The sequence below is a fragment of the Protopterus annectens genome, chromosome 7.part0 (genome assembly GCF_019279795.1).
Source record: "Protopterus annectens isolate FY-2018-M chromosome 7.part0, PAN1.0, whole genome shotgun sequence".
Lineage (NCBI taxonomy): Eukaryota > Metazoa > Chordata > Ceratodontiformes > Protopteridae > Protopterus > Protopterus annectens.
The window spans coordinates 1,710,398,183-1,710,413,914 of record NC_056739.1 but is presented as its reverse complement, the minus strand read 5'-3'; the positions used below and the strand labels follow the sequence as shown (position 1 = coordinate 1,710,413,914).

Genomic DNA, 15,732 nt, shown 5'->3' with positions numbered 1-15,732 from the left:
ATAAGGACACATAGGATAGACCCATTCTGTGATATAAGGATACATGAGATAGGCCCATTCTGTGATATAAGGACACATGAGACAGACCCATTCTGTGATATAAGGACACATGAGATAGACCCATTCTGTGATATAAGGACACATGAGATAGACCCATTCTGTGATATAAGGATACATGAGATTGGCCCATTCTGTGATATAAGGACACATGAGACAGACCCATTCTGTGATATAAGGACACCTGCGATAGGCCCATTCTGTGATATAAGGACACCTGAGATAGGCCCATTATGTGATATAAGGACACATGAGCAAGACCCATTCTGTGATATAAGGACACATGAGATAGACCCATTCTGTGATATAAGGGCACATGAGATAGACCCTTTCTGTGATATAAGGGCACATGAGATAGACCCGTTCTGTGATATAATTCCAAACTGCTCATCTTTTGTGAGCCTCCTTCATAAAACAATGTCATTTTTCTGAAGTCTTTTATGGTTACAACCACCATATACTCTTAACCCCCATTTTCTAGTCATCTATTTGTGTCATATCTGAATGGCATGACTTACCTGAGAAAATCTAGAGCAGTACATTATCTTTTTATAGATTTATGGTATAAATAGGTGATAGCTGCATCTCATTCCATCATTTTTTTATCAGAATTTGTTTTATTTGCTAACACAACATACAGAACCACTAAAACTGTAAAACTTAGTAGCATGCAATCAAACTTTAAAGGCAAACCTGAAATATCTGCTTGCTTTCAATGCTTCCTTGTGGGAAATCCTCAGTTGCACTTAAATAATTCTGTGGTATTTTATCATCAGGTACTCCCTGAAAAATTCAAAACATAGTAAATAAATAGTAAACAAACATGAATTATTTTATTAAAATAAATATGCATGTCAAACCAGAATTAAAATAATATCTTAGTAACATTATAAAGCACTTTTACAGAACTGAAGCATTGTCTAGTAACCAGAAAGTGAGATCTCTCAACTGTGATCTAGTTCATTAAGGGGGTTACCAATGATATTGATTGGGAGTACCAGAAAACGTGGTCTAGCTAGATATCACCAAGACCTTTGAATCTTTCCCATCCAGTAGGATGATAAAAAAAATTGGAGGGCTTGAAGGTCGGACCGAGACTGAAGAACTGGATAGCTGTATACCTAACCGCTTAGTGCACACTGTAACTCTTAGGATATTAATCCATTTTTTTCCATCTTACCTTTAAAATCTGGAACATCTGGTCTAAGACCACCAGTCATCGGAGAACCCCCATCCTGCTTCTCAGTAAAAATCTTGGGATTAGTGCTTCTGTTTTGCTCCTGGTGACAGAAGGAGCATAGGGACATTATTTCCTGGAGACTGATGATCACATAAAGCCTGATAACTGTTTCATGGGTGCCAGCTTAGAATTTATATTACTGTTTTGCTCCTTGTGAGAGAAGGAGCAGAGAGCATTGATTCCTGACTCTCTGATCAGGCAATAAGTGTCTATTTGGGACCTTCCAAATTGGTGTGGTTGCTATTGAAGGTATCTTTCAGGAAAAGACTACAACAAGCCTATAGACCCCTCCATCATCTGGTACAAGACTGTTGATCATTGAAAAGTCTGTGGCCTGTTTTTCATCTAGAATTAGTGCTACAGTTTTGCATCTAGTAAGAAAAGAAGCAAAGGGGCATTGCATCCCGGCATCATGAAACTGTGGTGAGACCAGCACTAGTAGTTGCCAGGTAGTAGCCAATCAACTGAATCCTCACTGTTCATAATTTTTAACAAAGCTAATTCTTTCTTTTCAGTAAGTACTGCTTGATTAGCTACTGTCTAACCTAACATCAGAACATATCCCTAAAAACTTCATCCGTAACTCATCAGAGTCTACTTTAGTATTTTCCCTTCATGTGTCTGGCAGTGCCTTTATAGAAGTAGGCACCTTGAGTTCAATTTTTTCCAATAAAAGCACCCTTGAAATCTTACTAATACCTAGCTGCACACAGGGCATCTGATTTGTACAATGAAAAGCACTGCAACCAGAGTTGCAAACTAGATACTCTGACTTTAATCTCTATTCTCACTGCAGCCGTTTAATCAATACAAAATAGCCTGCTGTCATAGATATGAACTCTCCCACTGTCTTCATTACCTGCTTGGTGGATATGGGCATTTGAGGCAATGTAGAAATTGCCTCACATTTACAGACAGCCTGCTAATTCTCAAACAAACCAATAAGGTATGTGAGAGATGTGAATCTAGCATTCATACAAACTAAGGAATGTTTATAAAGGGCATTAGTTTCCTTTTTATTTGATATGTCATAATAATGTTCATATATATGCATTTTTAATTTACGTTCTGTCTTACCCACATAAAAGGACTGACATTTTTCACACAAGGCTAAATATACCAGTCCACTGGATTCACAGTTAAAATAATCATTGCTAGTTAAAGTTGTTTTGCCTCATCATTTTCTAAAACATTTTTCAAATTATGACAGTTCTTATACACAAACCTCAATTCCATTTTCGATATTTTTTCGAAATCTGTGAGGCTAGTGAACTTTTTCCATTCTGAGCTAATAATGTTCCTGATTATAGCAGTACTAGCATTGTACTCTAATACCATGGCTTTGCTATACTCATCATTCTGGTAATGCATCTTCTCAGCACATACCCCAGGCAGCAGACCCAAAATGGGTTTAAATTTGTCTTGCCTACCCTCCTGTACCTGTTTCATAGCATCATCTAACAGGTCATTTGGGTAGCCTCTTGCACTAAAGAGACTTCTGAGGAAAATACATTCATTTTGAAACTCCTCATTATTAGAAATCCTTCTACTAGCCCTTTGACTATGTTCTTCTTATAATGGTAGGGATGTGCACTGTTAAAATGCAAGAATGAGTTGGAATAGGTACTTTTTCTATGTACCTTTGAAGTAAAGCCATTGTTTTCTTTATATATTTCTATATCAAGGTATTGTCATTTTTCATCAGAAACATATATGAATTTGAGAAAGGAAATAATATTGTTTAAAAATTGTACACATTCATGCACTTTATCTTTAGCATCAATCCAAAAAATGCAAATATCATCTAAAAACCTCCTGTAAATACTCCAACATTCTTTCTACATTGAATTTAAAACATATTTTCCCCCATTTAGCAAGTACTAGGTTGGCATAAGCAGATATAGATGAAATTGTATTTTAATACTAATTCCATTAAGCTGAGGCAAACCAATCTATCATTCTGAGAAATTTCATAATCATCATAAAGAATCTCTTCCAGCATCTGAATTCCTTCACCGTGGGGTATGCTGGTAAAGAGATCAACTACTTCTATATAGTAAATATAACATTCTCATTGTATAAATCTTGGTTTATTTCTCTTAAGAAGTCCCAGGAATCTCTCAAGATGTTTTTCCTTTTTAACCATAATTTCTTTAACTTAGAATCCACAAATTTTGCCAGAGGTAAAGTTTTGGAACCCTCTGCTGTAACGATGGATCTTAATGAGGGATCCATCTCATTCTTGTGGATTTTTGGTATCCCGAAAATTGTTGGGATCCTGGGTTTTTCCACCCTCAAGTAATTATAGGTGTTAACATCTATCAGCCCTTCCAATAGCATATCTGAAAGGGTTGAGTCTACTCTATTATAAGCTATATTTACTTCATTTCTCGACACAGTTTCATACTTGTCAGTATCCATTAGTATTGTGTTCATTTTGCCCTCATAAATCAGTGCATCCATCAATACAGTACCTCCCCCTTTATCGGGCTTCATTACTCTAGTATCGCTATCAGCTCTGGGCTCTTCTAAAACCAATCTTTCTTTAGAATTAATGTTGGCTTTATATTTAACCTTAGAGACAGCATTTCTTATCTCCCCTTCTATGATACGCTCAAAGTTTTTAATCTGAGGGTGAAGGGGTGGACTGAAGTTACTCTTCCTTTTAATTTCCTTGTGTGTGTTATTATCTTGAGCTAATAGTAAACCAAGATTTATTTTTCTTGTGAAAAGTTTAACATCTATAAGGGTTTTTGTTGTCACCTTTTTTCAAAGGTATGAATTTCATTTCTTTGGAAAGGAGGCTAAAATGTTCATCTTGCAAATCTACCTTGCTAAAGTTATAAATATTATAACCATTTTTTAAATATTTGTATTTGTTAATTTCATCCTGTTTGATGGAGTCATTATGCTCATCCAAATTGGGGTGGGGTGCATACATAGTATTTAATACCTCCCCCTTCTTCCCCCTCTCTGAAAATTTTGCTGTGGATGATAGTTACCATTTTTATTTCTGATTTTTTCTGACCTTCTCAAAGGCTCACCCTCAGGGAAATGATCTAATTCATCTAACTGCCGTGTCAGAATGTTTTCATTCATATTATTTTCATCAGTTTCTTCAAAATTGTTCAAATTAAAATCATGATTTCTTCGATCATCCCACCTACCCTTAGATTTAGGTGTGGGGTAGCTAATATTATTTTTATATTCACTGAGTCCCTCTCCAGTTTTTTTTATCTTTCTTCTTATTAATTCATCACATTTAAAATTAACATCCTCCCTAATGCTAAAATAGTTTTCCTTTTCAGAAGGAATAGTAAAAATCAGGTCAGTTTTTATCTGTTCATTTAGTATTTCTATTTCACTGTGAATAATTTCTTTCTGCCTCACATTCACAGACAGCCAGCTAATTCTCAAACAAACCAATAAGGTATGTGAGAGATGTATTTACACAATGTCACTGGAGGCAAAGCTCTCACATAAAACCACTCCTAACGTTAGTCAGGTTGTCATTAATACACATGCTGCACCCATCCCTCACAGCATGAAGCAGACACATGGGCTCACATATGCTGAGGCACTTAAATGTAACCTTCCTAAACTCCAATGACCTTCTAGATGAAGCACACATAACAAATCTCCTCAGCAGCCCCAATGCACTCTTTCAAAACAGCCCCCCACATCAACACATACAGGCATATATCATGGATCCTGTGCTACTAAGCCCATAAGGCAAGCCACCACACAACCCAAAATTCTGGCCATTGAAGATTCCATTGTGAGACACCCTGATGTCCCTCTCATTAGGCTGAGTAAAGAGAAAGTCACAGTCAGTTACTTATCAGGGGCCAAGATCCACCATATTACACACGCACTCAGGTCATTGGACCACAAGTACCAGTATGACTCAGCCAATGTCCATGTGGGTGCAAATTGACCTGAGACATGCTTCCCTATACTATATGAAGAGAGATATCATGGAGCTCTAGGAATATGTGTCCCAGGCTGGTATTTGCCTAACATTGAACAGCATACTACCTTCTCCAAAGATGATGCAAATATATTTAATAGAAGATGACTGACTTAAATAATTGGCTTAATTTCTGGTGTCATTCTAAGGGTATGCAATATTTGTCAGCATGGAAGGAGATGGTCAAAAGACCATGCTGCTTTGCCAGAGATGGTCTGCACTTCTCGCTAGGCTTTTAAATACTGGTTACAATGCCTTCCACGAATACTGGCTACAATGCCTTCCACACATTTAGACCAGCTGCTACATGGTAGGCTCTAAAGGTGGAGGTGTCTGAATTTACATCAGAAATAAATATACCTCAAGGCTGGTCCAACAGGACAATGTTCTTGAGCTTCTCCACTTTCAAATCACCATTGGCAAACTCCTATACCACTTCCTTGCAAGCTACAAGTCCCGCTCTATGGCCCAGAAAAAATATAACACATATTTAAGCTTACTGGAAACACTTCTTATCCAACCAAATACCATATTCAAGGGCAATTTTATTTACCCTCACTATTAACTCGAAATCATATATGACACCAAACCTGCAGGCACTGAGATTCCTGGATTTTTGTAAACACAAACTCCATGAACCAGATTGTCAGTATGTTGACCAAGGGAGCAAATATACTGGATCTGATTGTCACTAATATGGGAGAGAGCTACAAACCCCCTAGTGTAACATGCTCTCTGGTGACATCAGGCCACAAAATGGTCTTCCCTGAAGTAAAAGTAAAACCCAGAACCCAGGCTAACCCTGGAATGTTCATGAACTACTCTAAAGCTAAATTCTACTTATCAAGTGAAAACCTGTCAACATTTGAAGACCCCCCCACACCCTGAGAACACTACTGCCTATGCAGAACTATTCATAAAAACCCTATACAAGCATGCTCATAGCGGTACAGAGACAGCTGTATCCACCAGGAATAAGTACAGAACTAACTCAAAAAACAAGACACCCTTGTGGAATCACAACATTTCTGACAAATAAATTAGGGGTTGAGGGTTGGCATAATGCTTAAGGTGTTTATATCACAGACAAGACATACAGGGTTTGATTCTCACTAAGGGAAATTGGATAGGCTTAAAATGGTCCACAAGGGCAGCTAGCCCATGAACCTATGAACCTATGAATAAGCTGCATAACAGAAGGAAGAAACTCACTGCATAAATTAGAAGGTGTCGCAACAAACAGGATAAAAGTGCTCTCAGCAAAGTAAACAGACAACTCAAGAGGACAAATAAAGCCTACCACAGTCAAATTTGAGGTAAATTTGGCCTCCCAGGCCAAAAACAACCACAAGGCATTCCTTAGCTATGTTCACAACCCAAAAGGCAATACACAGTTGTATGCAGTGCTCATTGATAGCCATGTATACTGAACCAGAAGATAGAGAAAACCTACTGGCAGACGAAGTCAGCTAATTTTACCCCTCTCTTCCCACCAGCCTCCCCTCAGGAAATACAATCAGATATAACCCCCTCTACTATCACTAGGGAACAGGTTCTCAATGCTCACTCTAAGACCAAAAATAGTGCATCAATGGGCCCTGGCAATATCCCAGGCTGCCTTTTAAATGGCATGGAACATGACTTATCAGACCCTTTGGAATTATTATTTAACTCTAGCCTCCAAAAAGGCTTTGTGCCTCACAAATGGAGAACAGCAACCATCATCCCTCTGCACATCTACAGGACATCTACAGACCCTGAAAACTACAGACCTATAAGTCTCACTAGTCTCATATGCAAAGCCATGGAAAAATCATAATAGAAATGATGAATAAAGACATAGAAAACCTCCAGACACTGGACCCACCTTTGTTTGATTTTTGGCTCGTGCTATAGGACTGCAGGACTGCAGCCCTCCCACCTAGAAAACAAAAATAAATAAAAGTAAAGAAACACAAAAACAAACACATTACTGTAATTCCTGGAGGTACTCCATGCATGTGCACACACTCTAGATACACAGGAACACTCTCAGACTGCTTTCTCAGCAGTCTAGATAGGGGGAAGGCACCTCAGCCCCGAGATGCCCAGCAGTCTGTGTGGTGGTGACATCACAGAATGGAGGCACTCCGGACTACAGCAGCAGCAGACTGGACCAATCAAGGTGCATTTATCAGCTAATGAGGTGCACTGGACCAATCGCGAGCAGCTAACATACACCGGCACAATTACAGGGTGGATTTGCTCAATGGATGTGTTTGTCGGTGATGAAGGTGGATATCTAACATACACTGCGATTACAAGGTTGCTCAAAGGATGTGTTTGCTCGTTGGCAGAGATGTGTGTGTGTGTGTGTGTGTGTGTGTGTGTGTGTGTGTGTGTGTGTGTGTGTGTGTGTGTGTGTGTGTGTGTGTGTGTGTGTGTGTGTGTGTGTGTGTGTGTGTGTGTGTGTGTGTAATGCCCCAGTTGCTATGTACTGGGCTCTAGAGAGAACTCATGGTGGTGTAGGGAATAACTCAGGCTTGATCCCTGTACCTTGTATGCAGGTGTTAAGGGCCTGAATTCCCTACCCACCACCATTTGTAAAGAATTTGCAGATTTTTGCCTCATATTTGATCTGTTCTGTTCCTCATAATATCTGTGGTTTCTAAATATTTAAATACTTGATGGTGCAGTGGTAGCATTGTTGCTACAGGTTCTCAGGTTTGATTCTTGGCTGGGGTGCCTTCTGTGTGGGGTCTGCATCTTTTCCCTGTGTTTGTGTGGGTTTGTTTTTGTGTCCTCCCATGTTACAAAGACATGTGTCTGCATTATTTCTTCCTGGGCCACTGCTGAAAATTGTTTTTGTTCCAAGTCAGACTGTCCTGGTTCTTCTTCTGGCTTTTCCCAGTTAGGGGTCGCCACAGCAGATCACCTGTCTGCTCATGATTGGCAGTGGAGTTTTACAGTGTCAGGTTGCCATCCCAGTGCCCAACCTTCCACAGAAGGCACACACATGCACACACTCACACCTAGGGCCAATTTAGAGTGTCCAATCCACCTACAGCATGTCTTTGGGATGTGGAAGGAAACCAGAGCATCTGGAGGAAACCCACACAACCACAGGGAGGACATGCAGACTCTGCACAAAGGGCACCCCAGCCGAGGACTGAACCAGAGAACCTCTTGCTGTGAGGCAGCAACGCTAACCACTGCACCACCATGGCCACCCTTCAGAATGTCCTGGTTAACAAATGTTAAATAAAATTGACAGGCATTTGAATTTCAGACTTCAGGTTTCTGAATGTTAATTCCTTAAATATTTGATGGTACAGTGGTAGCATTGTTGCCTCACAGCTACAGGTTCTCTGGTTTGATTCTTGGTTGGGGTGCCTTCTGTGTGGAGTCTGCATCTTCTCCGTGGGTTTGTTCTGGTGTCCTGCCATTTTACAAAGACATGTGTCTGCAGTATTTCTTCCTGGGCCTCTGCTGAAAATTGTTTTTGTTCCATCAGACTTTCTCAGTTAACAAATGTTAAATAAATAAAATTGACAGGCATTTGAATTTCAGAATTCATATTCTTCAGAAAATACATAGTAGCACAAAACCTTTTATTCTAGCAATTTTGTAAGATTATAAGATGAATATTTGAAATTTGTCCCTATTTTTGGGACTGTATTCCCCCATTATTGGCTTCCTCCAGGTCTTTTGTGCTAAGGTTGACAGCTATGGCAAGAACTGAATTCACTGAATTTGGAAAAGTTCTAAAAGTGAACTTGATGAACTTGTCCAGTATATTAATACCACCACAGATTTTTTAAGATTTACATATTATACTGGGCAAACTGAGACATCTTATCTGGATGTCAAGTTAATTAAGGACCTAAAAAAATAAATTTAAATCTAAAGTTTACAGAAAAGAGAATTTTAGTAATACATATTTATAGTTTAGTAGCAACCACCCATTTCACCAAAAAAAGAGTACTGTGAAGGGACAAATGGTTTGGGTTGCTCGAATGACCTCCGAAAACAATGACCTTTTGATACAACTAGAAAGCATTAGTGGGCTATCCTTAGTTACAGAAACAAAGAAAGAAATCCTGGAAGCATGGGGTACTAAATATATTCCCCTTTTGGGCTCGAATGAGAAATCCGAGCAAGTAACCCCCCAGAATAAGTATGCTTCTTGTAAAATATGTAGGCCCATGGGATCAGAAACTGATTGGAAAATGTTCGACCAGTAGAAACAGAAGGAAGTTATACCAGGTCATTAACTTTAAAGTACAGCCATGATATAGGGTGGATACAGAAGTTTGTCCAAAAGCACTGGGACATCTTTTCTAAAATGTCCAGTGGGTTAGCAGTCTCCTCACACCCCCTGTAGAGTTATAGAAAAGGACTAAACATTAAGCATATTTCAGAAATAAGGTCTAGTAAAGCAAGCATGCCCAACAATTGTAAGAAAGTAGGCACATATAAATGTGGAACCTGTCACCAATGTAAATATATAGCAAATTGTGGTGATTCATATCTTCCTACCACAAGGGTTCCTTTGAAAGCCAATGGATACTTCATATTTGACAATAGGCAAGATATACTACTCCTTTTGAAAAACAGTTGCTATTGTTTCTACATCAGAGAGATAGAAAGAACTTTAAAAACTAGTATATACAAGCATTACTATGATATATCCAATCACATTGAATGTAATTCACTATACATGCACCTTAAGGACTGTGAAAAATGTGCATTTTTATTTTGGATATTAGAACAGGTGAAGCCCAATTCCAGGGTTGGACAATGAGAAACGCAGTTAGAATTCCATGAATTAGTTTGGCAGATACAACTTAATGCAGGTACTTCTCCAGGGTTCAATAGGGGATTATCACTGGTTCCTGTTTTGAAAATGCAAGCGGCCAGACTGTAATTAATCTACATCTTCACTACCAATGGAACCATTTAATAAATGTATTCCTTAAATGTATTTATTTCCTTCATTGGCTGTATAAACTGTTAAAAGGTTAAAGTATATATATAATTTTATTATAAGAATAAGAATTAATTTTAAAACGAATTTTATTGGAATTAATTTTGTTATACTTATTAAGTGGTAAAGAAAGTGATATAATCTTGTCAATCAGTTGTTCTAATTAGAAGCATATATAAAGGCTAGGAACAAAATGTTTATTATTATTCTGATGAAGTCTTATGACAAGATGAAAGCACTCAATAATAAACCATTACACAGTTTGAAAGTGTTTAGCCTGGAATGATTTTGGGGTGCCAGTACCAAGATTTTTGTTAGTTATTAGCAGCCAGAGAATCCCCCATGGATTCTAAAGTTCTTCAAGAAGGGCCGACACAGTCAAATAACTGGTGTCATAATTTCAGACTAAAACTAAATGCCAAGAAATGCATACTAGTACCCTTTGGGAAATCAGCCACCCTTGGTAACTAACATATACCCTGTAATCAAGGTCTTGGGGACACACATAGACTGTAATTTAGCTTTTAACCCTCATTTGTCTGTGGTAGGGAGGAAATCATTCTATGTTGTGCAACAAATAAAGAAAATATGGCATCTAGGTCCAAGGAGGTCATCGTTCCACTGTATTCCATATTCATCAAACCTATCATCGAGTGAAGAAGCTCCTTTTGGTATGTACCTAAACAGGCACATCCAACCACTCGAATGTCCAGAGAGCTTCCTCACTAAATGAATACAGGGTACAAATAACATGTACTATGCAGAGTGTCTGAAAGCCCTATCCCTACAGGCTGTTGAGCAGAGATCTCTGCCTGGCATACAAGACATCGTTGGACCCCACCCTGATGGACCTCCTGCATATCCACAAAACAAACAGCACCAGAATAACCTGTTCTAAAAATTTAAATCTTGTGAGTGATATAAATAGAACCTGCCAGAGAGAAGGGAATGTATCCTAGAGACTAACCCTTCTCTGGAGCAGATTCATATGAAGCACAGTCCCTCCCTTACCAAGTGTAACTTGGACAATTGGATGGGGAACAGGAAATTTAGCCCTGGTTTGGCACCTATATCTCTAATGGACTTAGGCAACTTGTAACTGGTTCATTTTCCAGGCTTCTGCTTGAAAATATTTCATCTGCCATGCCCCTGCTTACACTTACCAAAGGTAGGAGAACTTGTCAGAGATTTGGGATGCATGGCTGAGCTTAAAAAGGCCCCAGCAGTTTTTAGCCTAGTATAAACCTATGAACCTATGAAGGGATGGACATCTGGAGATGAGAAGAGAGGGACAATAAGACAAAATTAGGAAAGTGGATCTTGGAGTGCCTCAAGGGTCTGTATTGGGTCCAGTACTACTCGATATGTTTATTTCAGATGAATCTGAGGGAAAAGAGAACAGGGTCAACCTCTTCCTAGAGTGCAAAACTAAGCACAGCAGTAGATGATAGGGGGACACTCTAAAGAAGGATTTAGAAAGGCTGAATAAGTGGGCTGAAAGGTGTCAGCTGAGGTTCAGTGCAAACAAATGCAAAGTACTCCACTTAGGGCCCAACAGCTCTGGTGTGAAGTGTCAGCTGGGGAGATGGAATTGAAATCAATGGGAATGGGCCTGAGGGTGCTGAGCATACCTGGACATGGAGTACCAGCAGCAGAGTGAGACAGCAGGAGCATCTTCTAACAGAACTCTGCAGTATATCCTCTGGGTGGAAAAACTCCAATAACAAAGAGGTAATGCTTCAACTGTACAGGATGCTAGTAAGATCATACGTTGAATATTCTATATAGTTCAGAAAACAATACACACAGAGGGACTGAAAACAGATGGAAGGAGTCCATCTGAAAGCTATGTAAAATAAGTGCAGGGCTGGAAGTGAAAGGAAATGATCAGAGATTGAAGAAGTAAGAGATCGTCAATAAGGACCAGGAGAGATTGGAGGAAATGCAATGGTAGCACATGGGCTTACGTCAGGGAGACTGAAGGGGTTATTCTACTATTCCACACAGGAAGGACCAAAGGGAGAGGAGGGATACACAAGCAACAAATTATAGGGATTAGCTCTTCCCTGGATTAGTGAGTGTTCTTTATTCACAGAGCAAGCTACAGACCCCTGGAATGGGCTACTTTTAATGGTGGAGGCAAAAGAGAAAGAGAGAGAAAATACACTGTACCATGAATTAATTTTGGAAAAGGTAAGGGGAAGGTAGGATGGAGGGGGTTAGAATGTTAAATGCATTTAAAGGGCAGACAAAGTAGTCTTACTGTCTCCTTCTGCCATCAAACAAATGTAATACAATGTATTATCTTTCACATGCAGTACACAGTTTCATGTTCTATTAACTACTGTATTCGTTAAGATACAAAATGCACTACTTTCCATTTTGGTGATCCCACTGGATTGCAGCACTTATTGAAACTATTTCTTAGCTTGTTCAGATCTGTATGAAATGGGGTGAGAACTGAAGTGGGGGTCAGTAAGGGAGGTGGCATAGTAAGTGTGAGCTATGAGGAAGATGAAGGTGGTAAAATGTCAGTTATAAGGGCTTTCCTCTATAACAAAGGACAACAGTATAGGGGAGGAAGTCAGAAATGAATAGTCGGTAAGAGGCTGGACTTGGGGGGGTTGATAAATACTGTAGTCTGAATTGTGGACATTAAAGACTGTTATGAAGTATGGTTAGTAAAACATGTTTTGGGGTACAGGAACACAGCTGTCTACATGAAAAATGCAGGTAAGCCTGTCACCTAACTGAAATGTATGCTCCTTATATGTACATTTGGGGTGGGAATGTTTTTTGGGGTGGGGGAATTTGAGGTTTTCATATAGCTGTCAGCAAGTAATACTATCAACATTTCCAATCATCTATTAGAAGATAACTTTCACACTCCTATGGATTCATAATGCATTTAGTTGAACATATGAGTCAAGGAGCATTGCAGGGGTACAAAGCAAATAATTAGACAAGATGGAAGGATATTCATCATACTAAAGTGGAAAAATGGCAAGGAAAATGAAGTGCAGTGACATGACACTAAATAAATGATTTTGGTTAGTTCAGATGTATGAATCAGTACAGAAAATATGGCTGGCTGTCTCATATCCAGACACAAAATGGGGAAATATAGTTGTGACTAGCCTCTCATTTCAGGACTAATAATAATTTAGTTTTAAACCTAGCAGTTCATGTTATTCATTTCTTTAGAGAAGGTTAATGTCACCCTATGGCTTCTTATCCATTACCCATCCAGTCTTTTACTACCTATCTATATAACCTGTTCATTAATTTATTAAAATCAGGTCCAGTGGCCTCATGATAATACAAATGATTAGCCCTCTTATGTCCACTCCTATTGCAATAGTCATTTATTTAAATCAACAGGATTCCCCATGAAGATTCTGAATATGGAGATATGTCTTTGGAATAAGGCAAAGTACACAAACTTTAACCTTAGAGACAGCCTACAGTCATTTACCACCACGAGATTAGCTCATTCCGGGGGGGGTTGATCTAACCAGGTCTATATTACGAGATCAAAAAATCCTTTACACGAATACCGAAACATCGACCCCTATACCGCGAACCAGGAAAATCCCGAACGCACTAAACCGCAAAAAATAAAATATCAAACTATCATAGTCAGCCAACCCCACCACCCGCTACATAGTACCTACCCAAACAAAATAAATAAACCACATACATACACTAACCAAACCCTAACCTAAAGTAAAGCACCAAACCCCTACTTTAACCCTACACTAAACCCCATATACACAACTAACTATGCACTATCCTTAACCCCTCCCTAACCCTAAGGTCCGTAACTACCGCACTCTTCCCCTACAGACATACACCCAAACAAAATAAATAATACACATACATACACTTAAAAAAAACCCTCCATCTAACACTACACTAAATCTTACATACGTTACCTATCTATGCACTTACCTTAACTCACATCCTAACCCTAAAGTCCTATATATCGCACACTTACCTCATGGAGCTCTACCGCAGACGGGCCAACCAAAACAAATCGACATTCTGGAATTCGCGATTTTGGACATTGGAGGTTCCTGTACTTAGTGCAATACGGGTCAATGTATTTGTATTTGCGTAAATGGGTTTTCAATCTCTTAATAGGAACCCGATCTAACCAGCTCTTTAGTAGTCTGTGTAACTTTCAGGTTAATATTATTCCAAACAAGAACAATAAAATAAAATGAACAAACACAATTATTCATTCCAGAGTTCTTAACTTCACTCTTCTGTGGTACAAAAAAACATTCTATAAACACAGAGTAAGAAGACACGATTTTTGTTCCACTTGATGTGGCAGTACCACATACCATGCTTTCCTACATTAAGTCATGTCAGAGTCTTGGCACTATATAATACTAAAACCCTATACACATGTAATACAGAAAAGTAAAGAGAACTAACCGAGAGGTTAAGTAAACGTTCCCAAAGTGCAGTGTGTAACTGGATAATCCATTAATCACCCCACAACAGTTTTGCTCAATACCTCTATATCATCCTGTTTCTCCAAAAGCTGAGGGATTTGGGATGCAAACATTCATATTCTCCTCTTCTTCTTCTTCCTCTGGTTTGCCTGTAAGTTGATCTAACAGTTGAAAACAGGTAGAAAAAGGACTGTTAAATTTCAGCTTTGGATGACCTACTCTCACACAGCTCAGCCTTTCAGTCACCAGTCTCTCTCCATAAGCAGTTCTGATTTTCTTTCCTTCAGGTGCCTTCACTTATGTCCCTGGACAGGACTAGACTTTCTTCATTGGATTTATATTGTCATGTGATGTGCTCTCCAGGCCACATGTCTTTGGTATGTATGACAGGCTGTCTTTTTGAGAGATATTGTGCAAAAGGCTCCATAAACCAGAGGAAACCAAAACTCAACGTGGAATCCTTTATCCTTGAACCTATTCGGTGAGGTTATAACTGCTTTTCTGTTGTTAAATACTATAGTCTAAGAGCAAGCTTCTTAGTTCTACCAGTTATTTTGCAAGCTACACCCAGCTTCATAGACTTTTTAGGATTTCCTTTAAATGTAATTAAGGAGTTTTATTTTGAAATGCACTGGGAAATTAAATGTATTCTTGTTGTTTATATGACAGGTCATTTCCACAGACACTGTTTTCTTGTCTTTTTAGTACAATTTAAACTCCCTTTCCATAAAATCAAGTAAATCAGCTCCTCCCTTTCATTTTGGTAGTCCAATTAAATGTTATCTATCCTATGGGGCTCCATTTCCATTGTTAATACTGCGCTCTAACTTCTTATTCCACAGCTAAATGTTTTCTGTCCGGAGAGAATATAGAGTGGTTACTGTTCTGTGCTCCAGCAGCTAGCTTTTTTTTTCCAAATGCTTTCCAATTTTAAGTTGCTGCTGTTAGCAAGCATCCTCAAATTCCTGAATAATCTAGATGAATTGCTTCATGAATATACTGAAATCTTCCTTTTCATCCGCCATTATGATATACT

The 15,732-nt window shown here is 38.8% G+C and overlaps 1 protein-coding gene across 1 annotated transcript in view; it reads right to left on the bottom strand.

The window, feature by feature from the left end:
• Positions 1-15,732, bottom strand: part of LOC122807193 (aldehyde oxidase 3-like) — a 1,326,697-nt gene that overhangs the window by 854,106 nt on the left and 456,859 nt on the right. The window contains exon 16 of the mRNA XM_044078243.1: positions 751-840. Within this exon, the coding sequence (XP_043934178.1) occupies positions 751-840 (90 nt within the window). The remainder of the gene's footprint in view (positions 1-750; positions 841-15,732) is intronic.